The following is a 14,412-nucleotide window of genomic DNA, read 5'->3' as shown; positions in this document are numbered from 1 at the left end:
TCTTCTTCTTCTTCTTCTTCTTCTTCCATTTAAATGTAAAAGTGTTGTGACAAATGGACAAAAAATAGTTTCTGCTCAACTTTCAATCATGATGCTCTGGATAAAATCTTTTTTAATTAGTTTTCATTTGTTTTCATATTATACCAAAGACAAAACAAATGAAAATAAATGAAATGTTTACTCGTAGGGGGTTAAACTGTTGTGATGAGGCTCCTGACACTGCAAGTCCCTATAGGGATATCGTAGTGAGTTTGAGTTGGGCCACTCAGCTGAAGTAAACAGAAAGGGAGGGGAGTGTGCGCAAGGCTTTTTTGGAAACAGGCGTGCAGACAAGCCGACCACTGCAAAGTGTTGAGCGCGGGACAAGACCGGCTTCAGCCCCACACCACTCTCCCTCCCGTCCGAGAGAAGACCCCAAAGCTCTCCCTCTCTTTCTCACCACCCCCACCCACCCAACCACCCCCCCCTAACCAACCAATAATGTAAAAAATCAAGACGGAAACGCTTTGTCAGATGTTCAAAGTCAGCGTCGCTTCATTGTGCTCGACCGTCTATTTCCACCACCACCACCACTGTCAGGCTGCAGTCTAAAGCTACCATCCGCGGGGATACCTGGCGTGGGATGCGGCCATGTCCCGAGGAATATGCCCACGCGTAAACTCCTGCTGCGGAGCGCTTTGGATTGTGTCCGCGGTCGTGTTCGCGGCGAGCGTGATCGGCGCGGACGCGTACAGCTGTCATGAGGTGAGGACCGCGTTCCAGCTGCGGCAGGTCGGCCCGCTGCACCGCGTACCGGAGACACCTGGCACAGGTGAGCATGCATGCACGCGCCTCTTTTTGGGGGGGGGGAGGCGAGGAGGAGCGCCTTTTTGGCTAAAAAACGCGCACCTCAAATATCAAGACGGATGTCACACATTTTAAACTACTAAACATAGCGTGTTTATTTCAACGTTTGGGACTACCATACAGGGTTCGGGAATCCTTGAAAACACTTGAATTTTAGTGTTTGAGGTTTAAAAAGTGCTTGAATTTAGAAGAAAGTGCTTGAAATGTTATACAAAGCTGTCTCAAAACATCATGTTGGTTGTTTATAGGACAATAACATCTAATTTAATGTGATGAACAAGTGCAATAATTGGATTGTATTGGGTACAAATATGCAGTTTATCACAACAGGAAGGTGAAAATGCACCTTGAAATGCTTGAAAAGTGCTTGAATTTGTCTTTAGAAAAGGTGTAGGAACCCCAGGTTTTTTTAATAACTGTCCAATGCTTGTGACTATTTTGTGCATCTGTCAGAAGCACCATGTGGGTCTCCCAAAAGCAAAAAAGTGAGCCCGCTGAAGTGACAGCAGAGACAGAACAGATATTTACTCCCCCTCTTCATATCATTTGCTTATGATGAGTTTACAAAATGATCTTAAACTTAGTGAAGATGTGTGTTCATACGTTTTATTTTCCAGTTAATTCCAGGCATCGTATCGGTACAAAGAATCAGAGCCTGTTTTGGTTTTCCTCCAGAATTTGCAGCTTCACGTGTCACACAGCTGTTTATCATACAGGCAGGCTGTTTGGAGAGATTAAACAATTACTTTAGAGAGAGAGAGAGAGAGAGAGAGAGAGAGAGAGAGACGCTGCCCGGCACATTCAAGTCTTAATGTGATGCACAGGTCTCATAATGGTTTAATCCCTGTGGATTAAGAGGATATGGTATTGTGTCCACAATAGGGGATTGATTGACAGTCTTCAGATCCAGCCACCACCAACTGTTGGCCCTCTTTAGGTACTTGAGAGTCCCTGAAGTGCACACGCACTTGAGCTCAGGAGCCACAGTTTTTATATATATATATATATATATATATATATATATCTGTAATGTCACCGTACAGATTCCCACAACAGGCCCGAAACAGTCTTTTGACTCACCTGCTGACATTGCTTCCCAATTTATTTTTGTCTTTTGTCAGAGCGTGACACTTGAAAGCAGCAGCCAGCCTTGAAGGTTTTGTGGTGTGTGTGTGTGTGTGTGTGTGTGTGTGTGTGTGTGTGTGTGTGTGTGTGTGTGTGTGTGTGTGTGTGTGTGTGTGTGTGTGTGTGTGTGTGTGTGTGTGTGTGTGTGTGTGTGTGTGTGACTTCTGCACGCTGAGGGAAAAAGTTATTTTACGAGAGTAAACATTGGTTCCAAATCTGTTTTAGAGAGGAAATGCATTTTTTTTTTGAGCTGGGTTTTAGGCTCCGGTTCAACTATGTTAGGTTTGCTTTGAAAGTCAAAAAGACCTCATCATTTTTAACTAATTATGCCATGTTTGTGGTCTGTGTTGGTCCAAGAAATCTGGCAATTTAACAATGCATTATCATTATTAGTTTAAATGATGCTCTCTATGTATATGAATCTAATGTTCTTTGTGTGTTTTTTGAGTTTAAGCTCCTCTAGAACCAGTAGAGTTCAGTACAACAGAGACTTACAGCTGCAAGTGACCAGGAAAATGCTGATATTTGTTTTTATGAGTCTGTAAATCCTGTGATTTCTGAGATTGAAGTGCATTCTCTTGGTAAAATACTCACATACCAGTCGGATGAGTGCTCGGCCATCTATGTGGCGAGAGTGACACGCGGCTCGGCGGCGGCAGCTTAAGTATCACCCAGTCTGGAGTCTGCAAGCTGTAACGGGGAGAAGAGCAAACGTGATAGCCGAGCGGGAAGGCATACCTCGAGGTGCATCCAAACCACTCGATATGTTTGTTTAGCGGGGTGTCACTACTAGCAACAGAGAATGTCGATTTCATTACAAGCAAGTGGTTTTGTGGGTGAGCTCTCTCTGACAAGACAACGGGGAGGACGTTTAGCCGTCCTACATGAAGAGAATCTCAGCTGTTGTTGAGCTGTTTCACCTGACAGCGAGCAAACAGCAGCATTCACGCAGGCTGCTGTGAAAACAGCTTTTCCTTTTTAACGACTTCGCCTTCCCCCAACATCCACGTTTTCATTTCTGAGACGCACACCTCTTATTTGTAGTTCTTTGTGTGTGTGTGAAATGCAACTGATATAGTTCTTACGGGTGCTGGAAATCCTTGAAAACACTTGAGTTTTAGTGTGGTGTTTGAAGGTTTGAAAAGTGCTTGGATTTAGAATAAAGGTCTTGAAATGTGTGTTCTATGTGATGACATATATGATAGAACAGAGAAAAGAAGATCTCCATATTTGAGGGACTGAAAACAGCATTTTCTGACATTTCTGCATGAAAAATGACTTTTGATGATGAAAATAGTTGGTGATTATATTTCTGTGGATCTGTTAGTGGAATTAGTTTTCCTTTCATTTGTGGTCCTTCTGTAAAAAGCTGTCTCCAAACATCATGTTGGTTGTTTAGAGGACAATAACATCTCATTTAATGTGATGAACAAGTGACATAATAAGTAGACTGAATACTGACGATTTGATTGATGCAAATATGGAGTTTACCACAGCTGGAGGTGCTGGAAAAGCATGGAAATGCACCTTGAAATGCTTGGAAAGTGCTCGAATTTGACTTTGGAAAAAGGTGGAGGAGCCCTGATCCAGATACAAACTGCGGCCCTTTTGGTCCGGACTATTAATTGATATAAATATTTGTGTTAACGGTGCGGTGAACTGGATCTTTGTGCGTTTACACTCTCTCTGCTGTCCCCTTTCACAGCTAATCAAACATTGCTGGAGCTTTCACCGGTAGATTTTGGGCTTCTATCTTATTTTTTGTGTTTGAACTCGTCCTGGAGAGGTTGTTTTGGGTCAGGCGCAATCTTGTCTTCAAAGCACTGACCAAAGGAAGGGGAGGGTGGTGTTAGAGTGGGAGATTTAGTGTATATATATATATGTGTGCGTGTGTGTGTGTACACAAATATGCTCCTCTGCTTCGGTTTTCAGATCGAATGCCAATAAAAGCAACTCTTGAAATTTGAAGTGGCAAAACTTCAGCCTCTTTTCACAGGCCGCTGTTTGTTTTAGGATACAGAGCTGCGTTTCATTCATGTGTGGTGAACTGATTCTCACTGAGCACCAGGAGTGTGGCGGCAGGGAACTTTAGAGCCGGCCGATTTGGACACGAGTCCCGTGTCACGGTACGGATATTTTGCGTAATATCTCTTTTGTTTTTTTTGTTTTTTACTTATCGTATCCAGCGACAACATGGAAGTGCGATATGTACTGATTATTAATGTAATATGTTGGAACGCTGTGGTAAGAGAAGTACTTGGATTGTTTCTAGTGTTTATTTAATGAAGAGGACTAGAAATGTATATCATATGTCCTTTTATATTGAATTATTTCTGATGAAAGTATTTCTCTTTCCACCCATTAAATGTCCGTTCCCTGGGCCCACACTTCATGCAGATTGACTTTATCTCCGTGCCAGATTTCAGCATCAAGGGAACTTAGATAATCAGACATGCAGTTGCTTATCCTGTGATTATTTTGAAGAGTTATGGCCACTTATGTTCTGTGGTAACCAGCCAAATGCTCCATATTGAGATTGCCGCAGGGTGCTGATATAGCCCTTTTGGAGATGGATCATTTGGAAAGCGGACAGTGAGCAGGGCCGGTCGCCCCCCCGACGACGCACTGATTCTCCAGCTGGCTTCTTATAGATAATGCCCTCAGATATGATCACCCAATTTCCCCACAGCTCAGTTAAAGCCATCTGATTGATTAGGGCTTATCTGATCGTGTGCATACCAAACACACACAGGGCACTTTGTTCAGCTTATTACTCCGCTGCCATTCTCTGATTTACTGAGTAATTATCAGCTATTTCAGAGTGAAAGAGGGACTGTCTTATGTTATAGAGTACGAGGCGAGCACGGTCATGTGTTAACGGCGAGAGGAAGCGAGGGAAACGCAGTGTGTTATCACATGCCGCCACGTCTTTAACCAGCTACGGCATCAAACGCTTTGGCAGCCTCTCAAAGCTCAACATGTTCTTTGATTGGCTGGAGTTATTCTTTGCATATTTCTTTATACATACACACGTCGCACACACACACTCCAACTGTACTCCAGATTTAAAATCCTGGGTTCGTACGGGTGCTGGAAATCCTTGAAAACGCTTGAACTTTAGTGTGGTGTTTCCAAGGTTTGAATTTAGAATAAAGTGCTTGAAAGTGCTTGAAATGTGTGTTCTATGTGATGACATATGATATAACACACAGGAAAGAATGTGATGAACAAGTGCAATAATAAGTAAACTGAATACTGACGATTGGATTGATACACATATGGAGTTTACCACAGCTGGAAGGTGCTGGAAACGCATGGAAATGCACCTTGAAATGCTTGAAAAGCATTGAGCATCTGTCTATTTCTTGTCCTGGCCATCTCACATCAATGTAATGTTAAATTCACCAAAGAACGTTTAATATAACTAAATCCAATGTCTTCACGTCAAAAACGTACAAGATTATTGAACTGACAAGCACCTCAGACGCTCCTCTTCCAGCCTCCCCAGCCTGAAGCTGATTACCCCGTCTGAGTCGGGCTCTAGTCCCTGCACATCTTTTATTGGATTTCAGCCTAAGGCTATCTTGTGTTTCACTTGATTGGGGCTCTCTACCTTACCCCTCCTGGCCTTCCTCTGTGGTAGAGAAGGCTGATGTGATTTAGTAGAATTTGCCAAGTACATCATCTACAGTACCTCTCCAATAATATAACCGTTTAGAAGAGATGAACCTTCCTGCACTCTGGGGGGTGGGGGGGCTCCTTAGTGTGGAACAAGATTATTGTAAATGTTAGCGTGATTACTTTAGCCAGCCTGTGGCGGAGCGACCCCCTCTGATATGTCTACCTGCCCACCTCTCTCTCTCTTTTTACCTCTGTCCAACCTTCGCCCACCCCGGTTCCAGCTCTGGGAAAAGCTAAACATTCCAGTTGAGTTTCAAGGTTATCCAAAGTATGTGGCCAAGACCCTTTCCAAAAAAAAAAAAAGATGTGTTTTCATTCAACGTGGTCCATCCAAAACACAAGCAAATCTGTAAGTGTAAGTAAATATCCTGTAAGTTCACTGGATCTGGGAACTTCAAAAGGGAACTTGGCTTCCTGAGGCAGGGGGGGACGGCTAACTGCATTAATTCACCCTACTTTCCAAACAACGTTATTCTTGTTCTCCCCCGAAATATCAAAAGAGCAGCATCAGGAAACTGCCACCGCCTCACGCTCATCAATCCAAATCAAAACAACATTTACATACCATATTGAGGAGATGTGAATCACTTTATGAGTGTGTGTGTGTGTGTGTGTGTGTGTGTGTGTTTGGGGAAAAGGGCAGTTACAACTTAACCATCTTCTCAGTGGTGTAATGTATTCAGCTCTGCTACTGTACTACCACATATTGAGACTGGCATGTGTGAGTTAGCAGGGCAATTATACAGTGGGCGAGTTCCTCCGCTCTGGAGGACTTCTGACTTGTGCAACGAAGGGCACTGAGGTGTTGCTGAAGGGATTGTGACTAACAAGCCGAGACCCCTGAGCCGTGGCTTTAATACGGCAAATTACTCCCGAGGTATTTGTCACCTGAGGACGATTAAGGGAATTAGTGATTCAGGGTTGACGTCCAGTCTGGAGAGCAAAGTGTGTTAAGGTTTAGCCAGGCAGAATGAGCAGCATACACATCGGGCACTAATTACAAAGGACCTGTAGAGGCCAGTCCTCTTGGCCTATCGGAGGCTATAATATTAAGTCACATTGAAGCAAAGAGTTGTTATTTGAAATCGGAACGAATCGCTGCAGCTTGTAGACAAAATAACGTTTAGAAATCCTGGAGAAACTTAAGGGTGTATTAGGGTCACTGTAGGAAAAAAAAAAAAAAAACCTACACTGGCCCTAATACGGCCCTATGTTTAAAATAAAATCACGAAAGCAAATGCTGCTACACAAAGTGTCAGCCTCATATTCTGCATATGTCATACCCCCGTCAGTGCAATTCATCTGTTCTCCTGGGTTTTCCACATATTAAAAACACGGGGCACCTGCAGGGCACAGGTTCTGTGACCTCTTCAGAGCTCCATTAGCTCTGTAAAAAAAGAAAAGTTATTGCTTAAGTATTTACAGTAATGACACACATTAATCATCCCTGGCACCGCTAGTTTCCCTGAGCGGGGCGTAACAGTTGAAACGAGTGAGTAATAAAGGTGTGGTGTCAGTGAAATGCACCAGTATCTGGAAGATCCAACAGCAAATTAGTTTATTTCTTTGGCAAAAACTACAGCGTGGAGACAAACTCCACAACAACTTTGTTGAAAGAGACGGTTATGTGATACTAACAAGGCACAGGAAGGTCAACCGTAACATACATTTAAAACGAAAGCCACAGATATTTTCTGTGTCCAATGAAAGACACGGATGCTTACAATAACTTTATGGCAGCGAAATCAACACAAATGACAAATTTGGCTGATTTTCCCAGCAAGATAACAACACATGAAGCCAAATCCACGGATTGTCTTAAAAGCAACAATACTGATCTCAGCCTAAAATCGAGTCAGAGACCGTTTACAATCCAACCAATCAAAAACATTGAAGCAGCACTTGAAATTTTGTTGTTGAGTCATGGTCCCCAAGCAATTTGACAAGAGTTTGAGTAGAGTTTGCAAAGAATAATGGGAAAATGGGGATTGTCCAGATGTTCAAAACTGTTGCCAAAGATGCCTCCAAAATGTACTAAAGGAATCTATATGTATACAATTTTACATTGACATTAAACACCCCGTTAAATCTTAAAAACCTTTGAAGAAAAGTTGGGTTTGCATGGTCTGTATTCTACGACGGCATAGGGGGAAAAAACAGCAAACATCCGGTCAAGCAACGTGTTTACTTCCTCTACTAAATTTGCGACTTTATAAAGTCGCAAAGAATAATAAGTCACTTTATAAAGTTGCAAACATGCTAGTTTTTAAAAAGTAGCAAATTGTAGCATCGTAATAAAATAGCAAATCTGCGACTTTATTAAGTCGCAAATTCACGTTTTTTTTCCCTCTAAATATTGCCCACCTCTCGCGACTCCGTTCCCCCCCCCCCCCCTCCCCTGCAGTGGCCCTTATATGCTGTCATAGTATTCTGTATCGCTTACTAAACATGTAAATTGAGTATGGCCTAAATAATACACATGGCACTCTGATATTTATATGTATGTCCTATATTGTAGACGTCAGTGACTTTTAGAGTCCTTGGAAGTCCTTAATACATATTTTAGTTCAACCTTCACACAGTAACCACTAAAATGCTGTTTGTGAATGTGTGTAAAGCCTTTTCATATATATATATATATATAAAAAAAAGAGTGGCCTCAGCAATATGTTTGCCGTCGGACGTACAAATAGTGACGCAGCTTCTAATGAGTCCAGAAAAGTGTTGCAGTGTATTCGTGTGACACAGTCGGGCCGTCCCGACTGCTGCGGTGGCTTTAACAGCCAAAAGTCTTTGTGAGTATCACTTACGCCATGCAGCTACTCGCAAGGGACGGAGAGGCCAGGCTGGATTCCACTGTGAGTCCCTGGATATTAGTTTCATATCACAGATAACACACAAACACAAAGGAGAGAACGAGCCAGCCGGGGAGGAGGACAGGGTCAGGGACAGAAGGGGGGGAGGACACACACACCAAATATGGTGAAATGATTCAACCTTCAAGCTGAATTAAAACGATATATCACTCTTTCAGCAGGCGTCAGATATTTGACAGGTGACGCATGTTTCCCCATCTGGCCTACAGCTTTTCAGGAGCCGAGTTCATGAAGTATTTAGCTTTTTTACCGAGCGAGGGTTTCCTAATAAATGGCACTTCTAGCTAAGAGTTTCTTATTAAGACTTAATCACTATCCTGAGAGAACAGCTTGAGCTTGTTATAGGTAATGTGTTTCATGAATCAGCATTTTTTAAATATGATGAGGTCCCAGCTGTGTCTGCCCATTCATCCGTGCGCGTGGACGTTTTTATTTATTGAGTGATTGACAATCCTTATTTTATTATTTTACTTTTTTAAGAGTAGTTGTTGGCAGATTCTAAAGGGCCTTAATGAAATGTGGTTGCATGTGATTCTACACACATAACCAATAAACACCTAATCAGCGCCACACAGTTGTACTTACCCAGTAAAATGGAGGGGAAATGTGTTTTTGGATTACTTCTTTTGGTCGGTGAGGTAAAGAAATCAATTTCTTGAGGTTGGTGTCATAGAAAATCAGATTGTCAATGGTCATTTAACCCCAGGATGTATTCACTTCTTATGTTTGTGCGTCTTTGTAACCTAAACCAAACTCGTACAATTAGATATGTTATTGCATTTTGAGGTTAACTGAAACGTATCTATTAGACCTGCACATTTATATCAAAAGAAAAGGAAAAAGCAATTAATCCTGGTAGAAAAAAGTATGTAAGGCAAAGCAAAAAGCATTATATATTTGTTATAATTGGTCATATACAAGCTTTATAAATTGATACACACACACACACACACACACTAGGACAGGGTAGGTCTGTGAACGGGGACATGGTGTGGACAGGGAGACGGCTACAGAGATGGAGATAATGAGCTGTAAGGGGCAGGACAGCCAGTTATGACTTCACTGGTCTGGCTCTGGGATGGGAACAAATGGAGCCTCGCCGGGTAATTAAGAGACACCCAGGCCTCACTAGGATATGCCAGGCAAATGGGAGAGAGGGAGCAGAAAGGGAAAGAGGGATTGAGAATGCAACCCTATTGTGTTTCATGGAGGGATTTGGACAGTGAGGCACTGGTCTTGCGGTCTGTCCTAAGGCCATGCTTTAGGCTCCGGTTACAACACCTGCCTCCAGCTACCCCCATCCAGCCCTTCCCCCACTCCCCCCCTCCCCTGTAAAATGAGTTATCATATCAGACTTCTGCATTATGGAAATGCCCCCACGCCGCAAGGAAACGTGTGGGAAAGCACCGTTTTAATAGCCCGTGCTAAGTGTCAGCCTCAGTGATGTTTTTACGGTGATGTGATGCCGATGGCGAGAAGCAGGTGACACTGGCAGGACGGGACGGGGTTGGACTCGGTTTCCGCTGATGTAATTGTGCCTGATTGAGCTGTTCTCTGGATCACAGTGTTCGCAGTTAGGTCATTGCCTTCATGTGGCTGCTCTGAGCTGCGGTATTATAATGACTATCTAGTTCTGGAGTTGTTTCATGCAGATCACCATGTGCATGTCTGCATGTGCATTTGTGTCTTTGCAAAGTGCAACCATGTAGTTGTATGTTTTTTATAGTGGACATACATCATCCATGCATGTACAAATGTGTTTCTTGATGAAGTGTGCGATTGTATGAGCCAAAAGATATTTATATATCTAGCAGGGAGATGGTATTTTTAGCAGGAAACGTGGATGAATTCTTGGTTTACTTCCTCACCCTCCCATGGAGCCTCCTCTGTCTCCCGATGGAGTTACGGCCTGTCTATCTATGTGCATACGCAGGACACTATACATATACTCATGCATATTTGTGCAGCACAGTGTAGAATCATGTGTCTGTCTCACAGGATAAAAGACATTGAGACTTTTCTGGTGATATCCTTTTATATCAGAGGTGAGATAATCCAAGATGGGCCGGTGTGGGTGCAGGTTTTTGTTTCAGCCCAGTACTACCTCACCTGATCCAACTCATCAAGGTCTTGATTGAAGGCTTAGTTAATTAGTTGAATCAGGTGTCTGAGTGCTAAAACAAAAACCTGCACCCACACCGGCCCTTCTTGGATAAGATTGGACACCCCTGCTTTGTGTTAACACTGAAAAATTAAATAAACAAATGTATTTCCATTTGTGCTTTGATTCCTCCTAGATGTGGATCTGTTGATTTGCAAGCACCAGGGTCCATCCTGCTGCACCCGGAAGATGGAGGAGAGCTACCAGTTGGCAGTGAAAAGAGAGACCCTCCACAACATTCAGTCCTACAGCTATGAGCTGGAGCACCTCATCTCCGGCCACTCGGATGCTTTCCAGGGTGAGTGCCGGGACCAGGGGGGGGGGGTTGGATGGGATCGAGCCTGAGACACACTGGGCTGTGTTTGATGGATGGGGGAAAGAGAGAAGTTGAGATTGAGTGGTCGGTGAGTTGTCAGGTAGCCATCTGGTACATACTGTCCCTGCCACTACATGGGACCGATGCCTCAGGATGCTAGCTAGCTCCAGGAAAATATTTCATTTAAATTCTTCCCCCAGCTTCATGCTGACCTGAAACTGAACTTGTGCCTCTTATTTGAATCCAAGTACAGTTTTTTTTATATATTTCAAAAGAAAACATTTTCTGTTTGTGTCGTTGCTTCCAAAGAATATTTATTTGTCCAACATTTGGTGGAAAAAAAAAGAAGTTTTTACTCCGTTCCCCTGGGTTACGGTAGCTGGCGTGCAGGAAAGTGTGCAAGTCAGGAAATGGGCAGGGCTCCCCTCCTCTCTCCACTTCTTCTGTGGGTTTGGCAGCAACAGGACGGTGAAGAGGGATCACTGAGTGTAAACTGGGAGAAGGAGGCTATAGAAGCCTTTTTTCTCTGTGTGAATGGTGGAAGATGGTCTGCTTTGTCATTATCGGCTCCTGCTCACAGGACAGCAAAACATTTACTGGAACCCTTGGACAAATTACAGTAGTGAAACAATCTCTGCACACTGTAATCGTTTTGTTTGTACGGTATGTTTGGTGCTTTGTCTGCGACGCCTCTTTTGGTGGCCCGGTCAGTTCGGATGTCTTGAGTTTCCGGACAAACAAGTTCCTTGCTGTAGATATAAAGCCCTGTTTCAGCCAGGTCATCGTGCCTTGCCAAAAGGGGTTTTGTACTTTGCCCAACTGAATCAAGCAGAGCAACAGTTGCCCAAGCTCGTCTTTCCTCTTCGTCTTGTGATTGCAGTGTCATTTACGGTTTAAAAATGTCCAAAATAGACTCCAAACACCATCCTTCAGGGCAGGAGACGTGCTTTTGGGTGGTTTTATTGTTACAGGAATTTCTGTACCATGCAGTTAGTTTTTATAAGACAATGGGCTGCTTAGACCGACGCCATGGTGGCCAAGTCCTGTTTTTATGATGCATGTGGTTGTTGGTGCCCAACTCATCTCACATGTGAACAAATGATGTTATAGAGAATACAACTCTCTAGTCATGGATAATGTATTCTTTTCAGATGTTGTTGTCATGGAAATGATAGCTGTCAAGATTTTTAAGTGGCATCTGGACAATATATATTACTAGCAAAACACCATCACGATATTAAATCTCAGCCCCGTTCAAACACGTCTTACATAGGTTACATGGATAGAAAGAACCATGTTCGAATCCCGTTCCTGGTACTCATCATCATTAAGATCTTTCCCTTCTTACCTCATGTCTGAGCCTGTCTGGAGAACGAAGATCAGGTGCTCCACATGTCCAGAAAAGGCCAAGATGGAAAATAACAATGGAATAACAATAGAAACTGGAGTGTGGTGGTGCCGAAAATGATGATGTCACTAGCCCTCAATTTGCAAGGCCTTCTAAGGACAGTTTCTGTGCTGTCTGAGTGCCTCAAGTGGAATGTGAGGTAGCAAGTGGCTCATATACTGTATGAAGTAATGAGAATATGATTTTGGCTGATACCCTTAGTGCTGTTATTCACACACTGGATGGTGGAAAATTGTTTGTGGGTAGCTTTCTTCTCCGACCCCCTTTTTTGTTTGGAGTGAATCTCTCCAATTACACCGCACACGGCTCACCAGCGAGGCAGTCGTCTGCAGGCTAAAAAAAAAAAAAAACCCGCTGCTCTTCTCTTGTTAATTAGTTTATTTGATAATTCTTTCATGATGTGGCCACTATATTCTCCACAGCAGTCCGTCACTCAAAAGCCATACCTTTTAAATCTTGCAACGGCAAGTTATATGCGCCTCTGTTTTCTTTGTCCGCTGTAGCTTTTCAACTCAAAAAACACTCCTGCTGATTGCTAAAGTTTAGCCAAAAGGACAAGCCTGAAAGGGGATGGTGTGTGTGTGTGTGTGTGTGTGTGTGTGTGTGTGTGTGTGTGTGTGTGTGTGTGTGTGTGTGTGTGTGTGTGTGTGTGTGTGTGTGTGTGTGTCTTGAGTGTTTTCCTTGGCCCGTCTTTGTTTTGACAGGCCTTAAGGCCCTACTGTGCTTTGTCATGTGTGGGAGTTGTCATGTCATGAGTATGACCCCATAAACACAGACCACATTTATTAAAAAGTTTCTTTTTTTTTTCTGCAAATGTTTTTGATGCTGCATTAATATGAAGGAACAGGTTGCAATAACAAAGCTTACAGCACCAATAACGTTTTCGGGATTATCCAGATATTGCTCTTAATACCCTGCGACTGCAACGCCCTAAACCATGCAAGCAGGTTACGTCTTATTTTACATTCCTCTCTCACCCCCAACACCCAAACAGGCAGATTCTCCTAATCCATGCCATAGCTGATAGGTGAGGCTGGTTTAAAGCTGCTGCCAAGGGCTTTGACCTATCAGCCTGTTCTAGCCAATCTGAAGTAATCTTACTGGACTGGACACCCCCTTGCCTGGCCTCCTGATTGGCCTAGAGAGAGTTAAGCAGATGGATGGGCCATTAATCACTAGATGTGATGGGTAAGACCCCCTTAACTATTAGATGGTTCCAGTAAGCCCTCATATAAATGACTTGTCTGGTCCAATACGCAGCAATCTGTTGTTGGCAATTTTTTGGTGCCTGGCAATCGCAATTTGTGTGTGTGTGTGTGTGTGACGGGTGGGAACGATGAGCAGCAAGTATCTGGGTATACTATACTCACTCTGCTGCTCGGGAGCAGATGTCAAGAAAACGCTGACACATTGATCGCTAGTGTCACCGATATGAGGAGGGACCTGGCCCATAGCTAAAGGCCATGACATCTGTGTGTGTGTGTGTGTGTGTAATGTGGACGTTCCAGCGACTTGCACACATGCGTCTTGATCATTGTGCGTGTGTGTGTGTGTGTGTGTGTGCATACATGTGTACTGAAGACGTGAGCATGTACAATATTTACCACCCTCCGCTAAATCCCCATGGCCACCTCGGGGCTCAAGTTGTCCTCACAGGAGTTGACAAATGCTTTTCAGCGAGATCTATTCTGCCGGCCTAGATAGCTCTCTATCATCAATGACATGTGCATCACATTTAAAGGTTTGGGTGCCCTTCAATTATAGGACAAGGAGTTCATAAGAGAGAGAGAGAGAGACGGGAGAGAGAGAAAGAGGCCGTGGCAAGGAAGGTGCCTTTCCTCAGTGAGGCGACATAATTAGCTGATCCTTGTCTCATCATGCAGGAACTCTCCAGACCCCCAACGGTCCTGAGAGACAGCGTAGGCACTAGTGCACGAGAAAAAGTGATCAAAACCAGGACCCGAGGCATGGGGGGATGCTTGAGGGCCTCATTGGTAAA

The 14,412-nt window shown here is 43.6% G+C and overlaps 1 protein-coding gene across 2 annotated transcripts in view; it reads left to right on the top strand.

The window, feature by feature from the left end:
* The first annotated feature begins 478 nt into the window (after nucleotides 1-478).
* The window catches only part of gpc5c (glypican 5c), a 98,096-nt gene continuing 84,162 nt past the window's right edge, over nucleotides 479-14,412 (top strand). For both annotated transcript variants that reach the window (XM_084008152.1, XM_084008151.1), the window contains exons 1-2: nucleotides 479-811; nucleotides 10,826-10,987. In XM_084008152.1, coding sequence (XP_083864278.1) covers nucleotides 631-811; nucleotides 10,826-10,987 — 343 coding nt within the window. In that variant the 5' untranslated portion in view covers nucleotides 479-630. The remainder of the gene's footprint in view (nucleotides 812-10,825; nucleotides 10,988-14,412) is intronic.

The sequence above is a fragment of the Eutrigla gurnardus genome (assembly GCF_963514095.1).
Source record: "Eutrigla gurnardus genome assembly, chromosome: 4".
Lineage (NCBI taxonomy): Eukaryota > Metazoa > Chordata > Actinopteri > Perciformes > Triglidae > Eutrigla > Eutrigla gurnardus.
The sequence above is the reverse complement of the archived record's forward strand: the minus strand, read 5'-3'. Positions and strand labels throughout refer to the sequence as shown.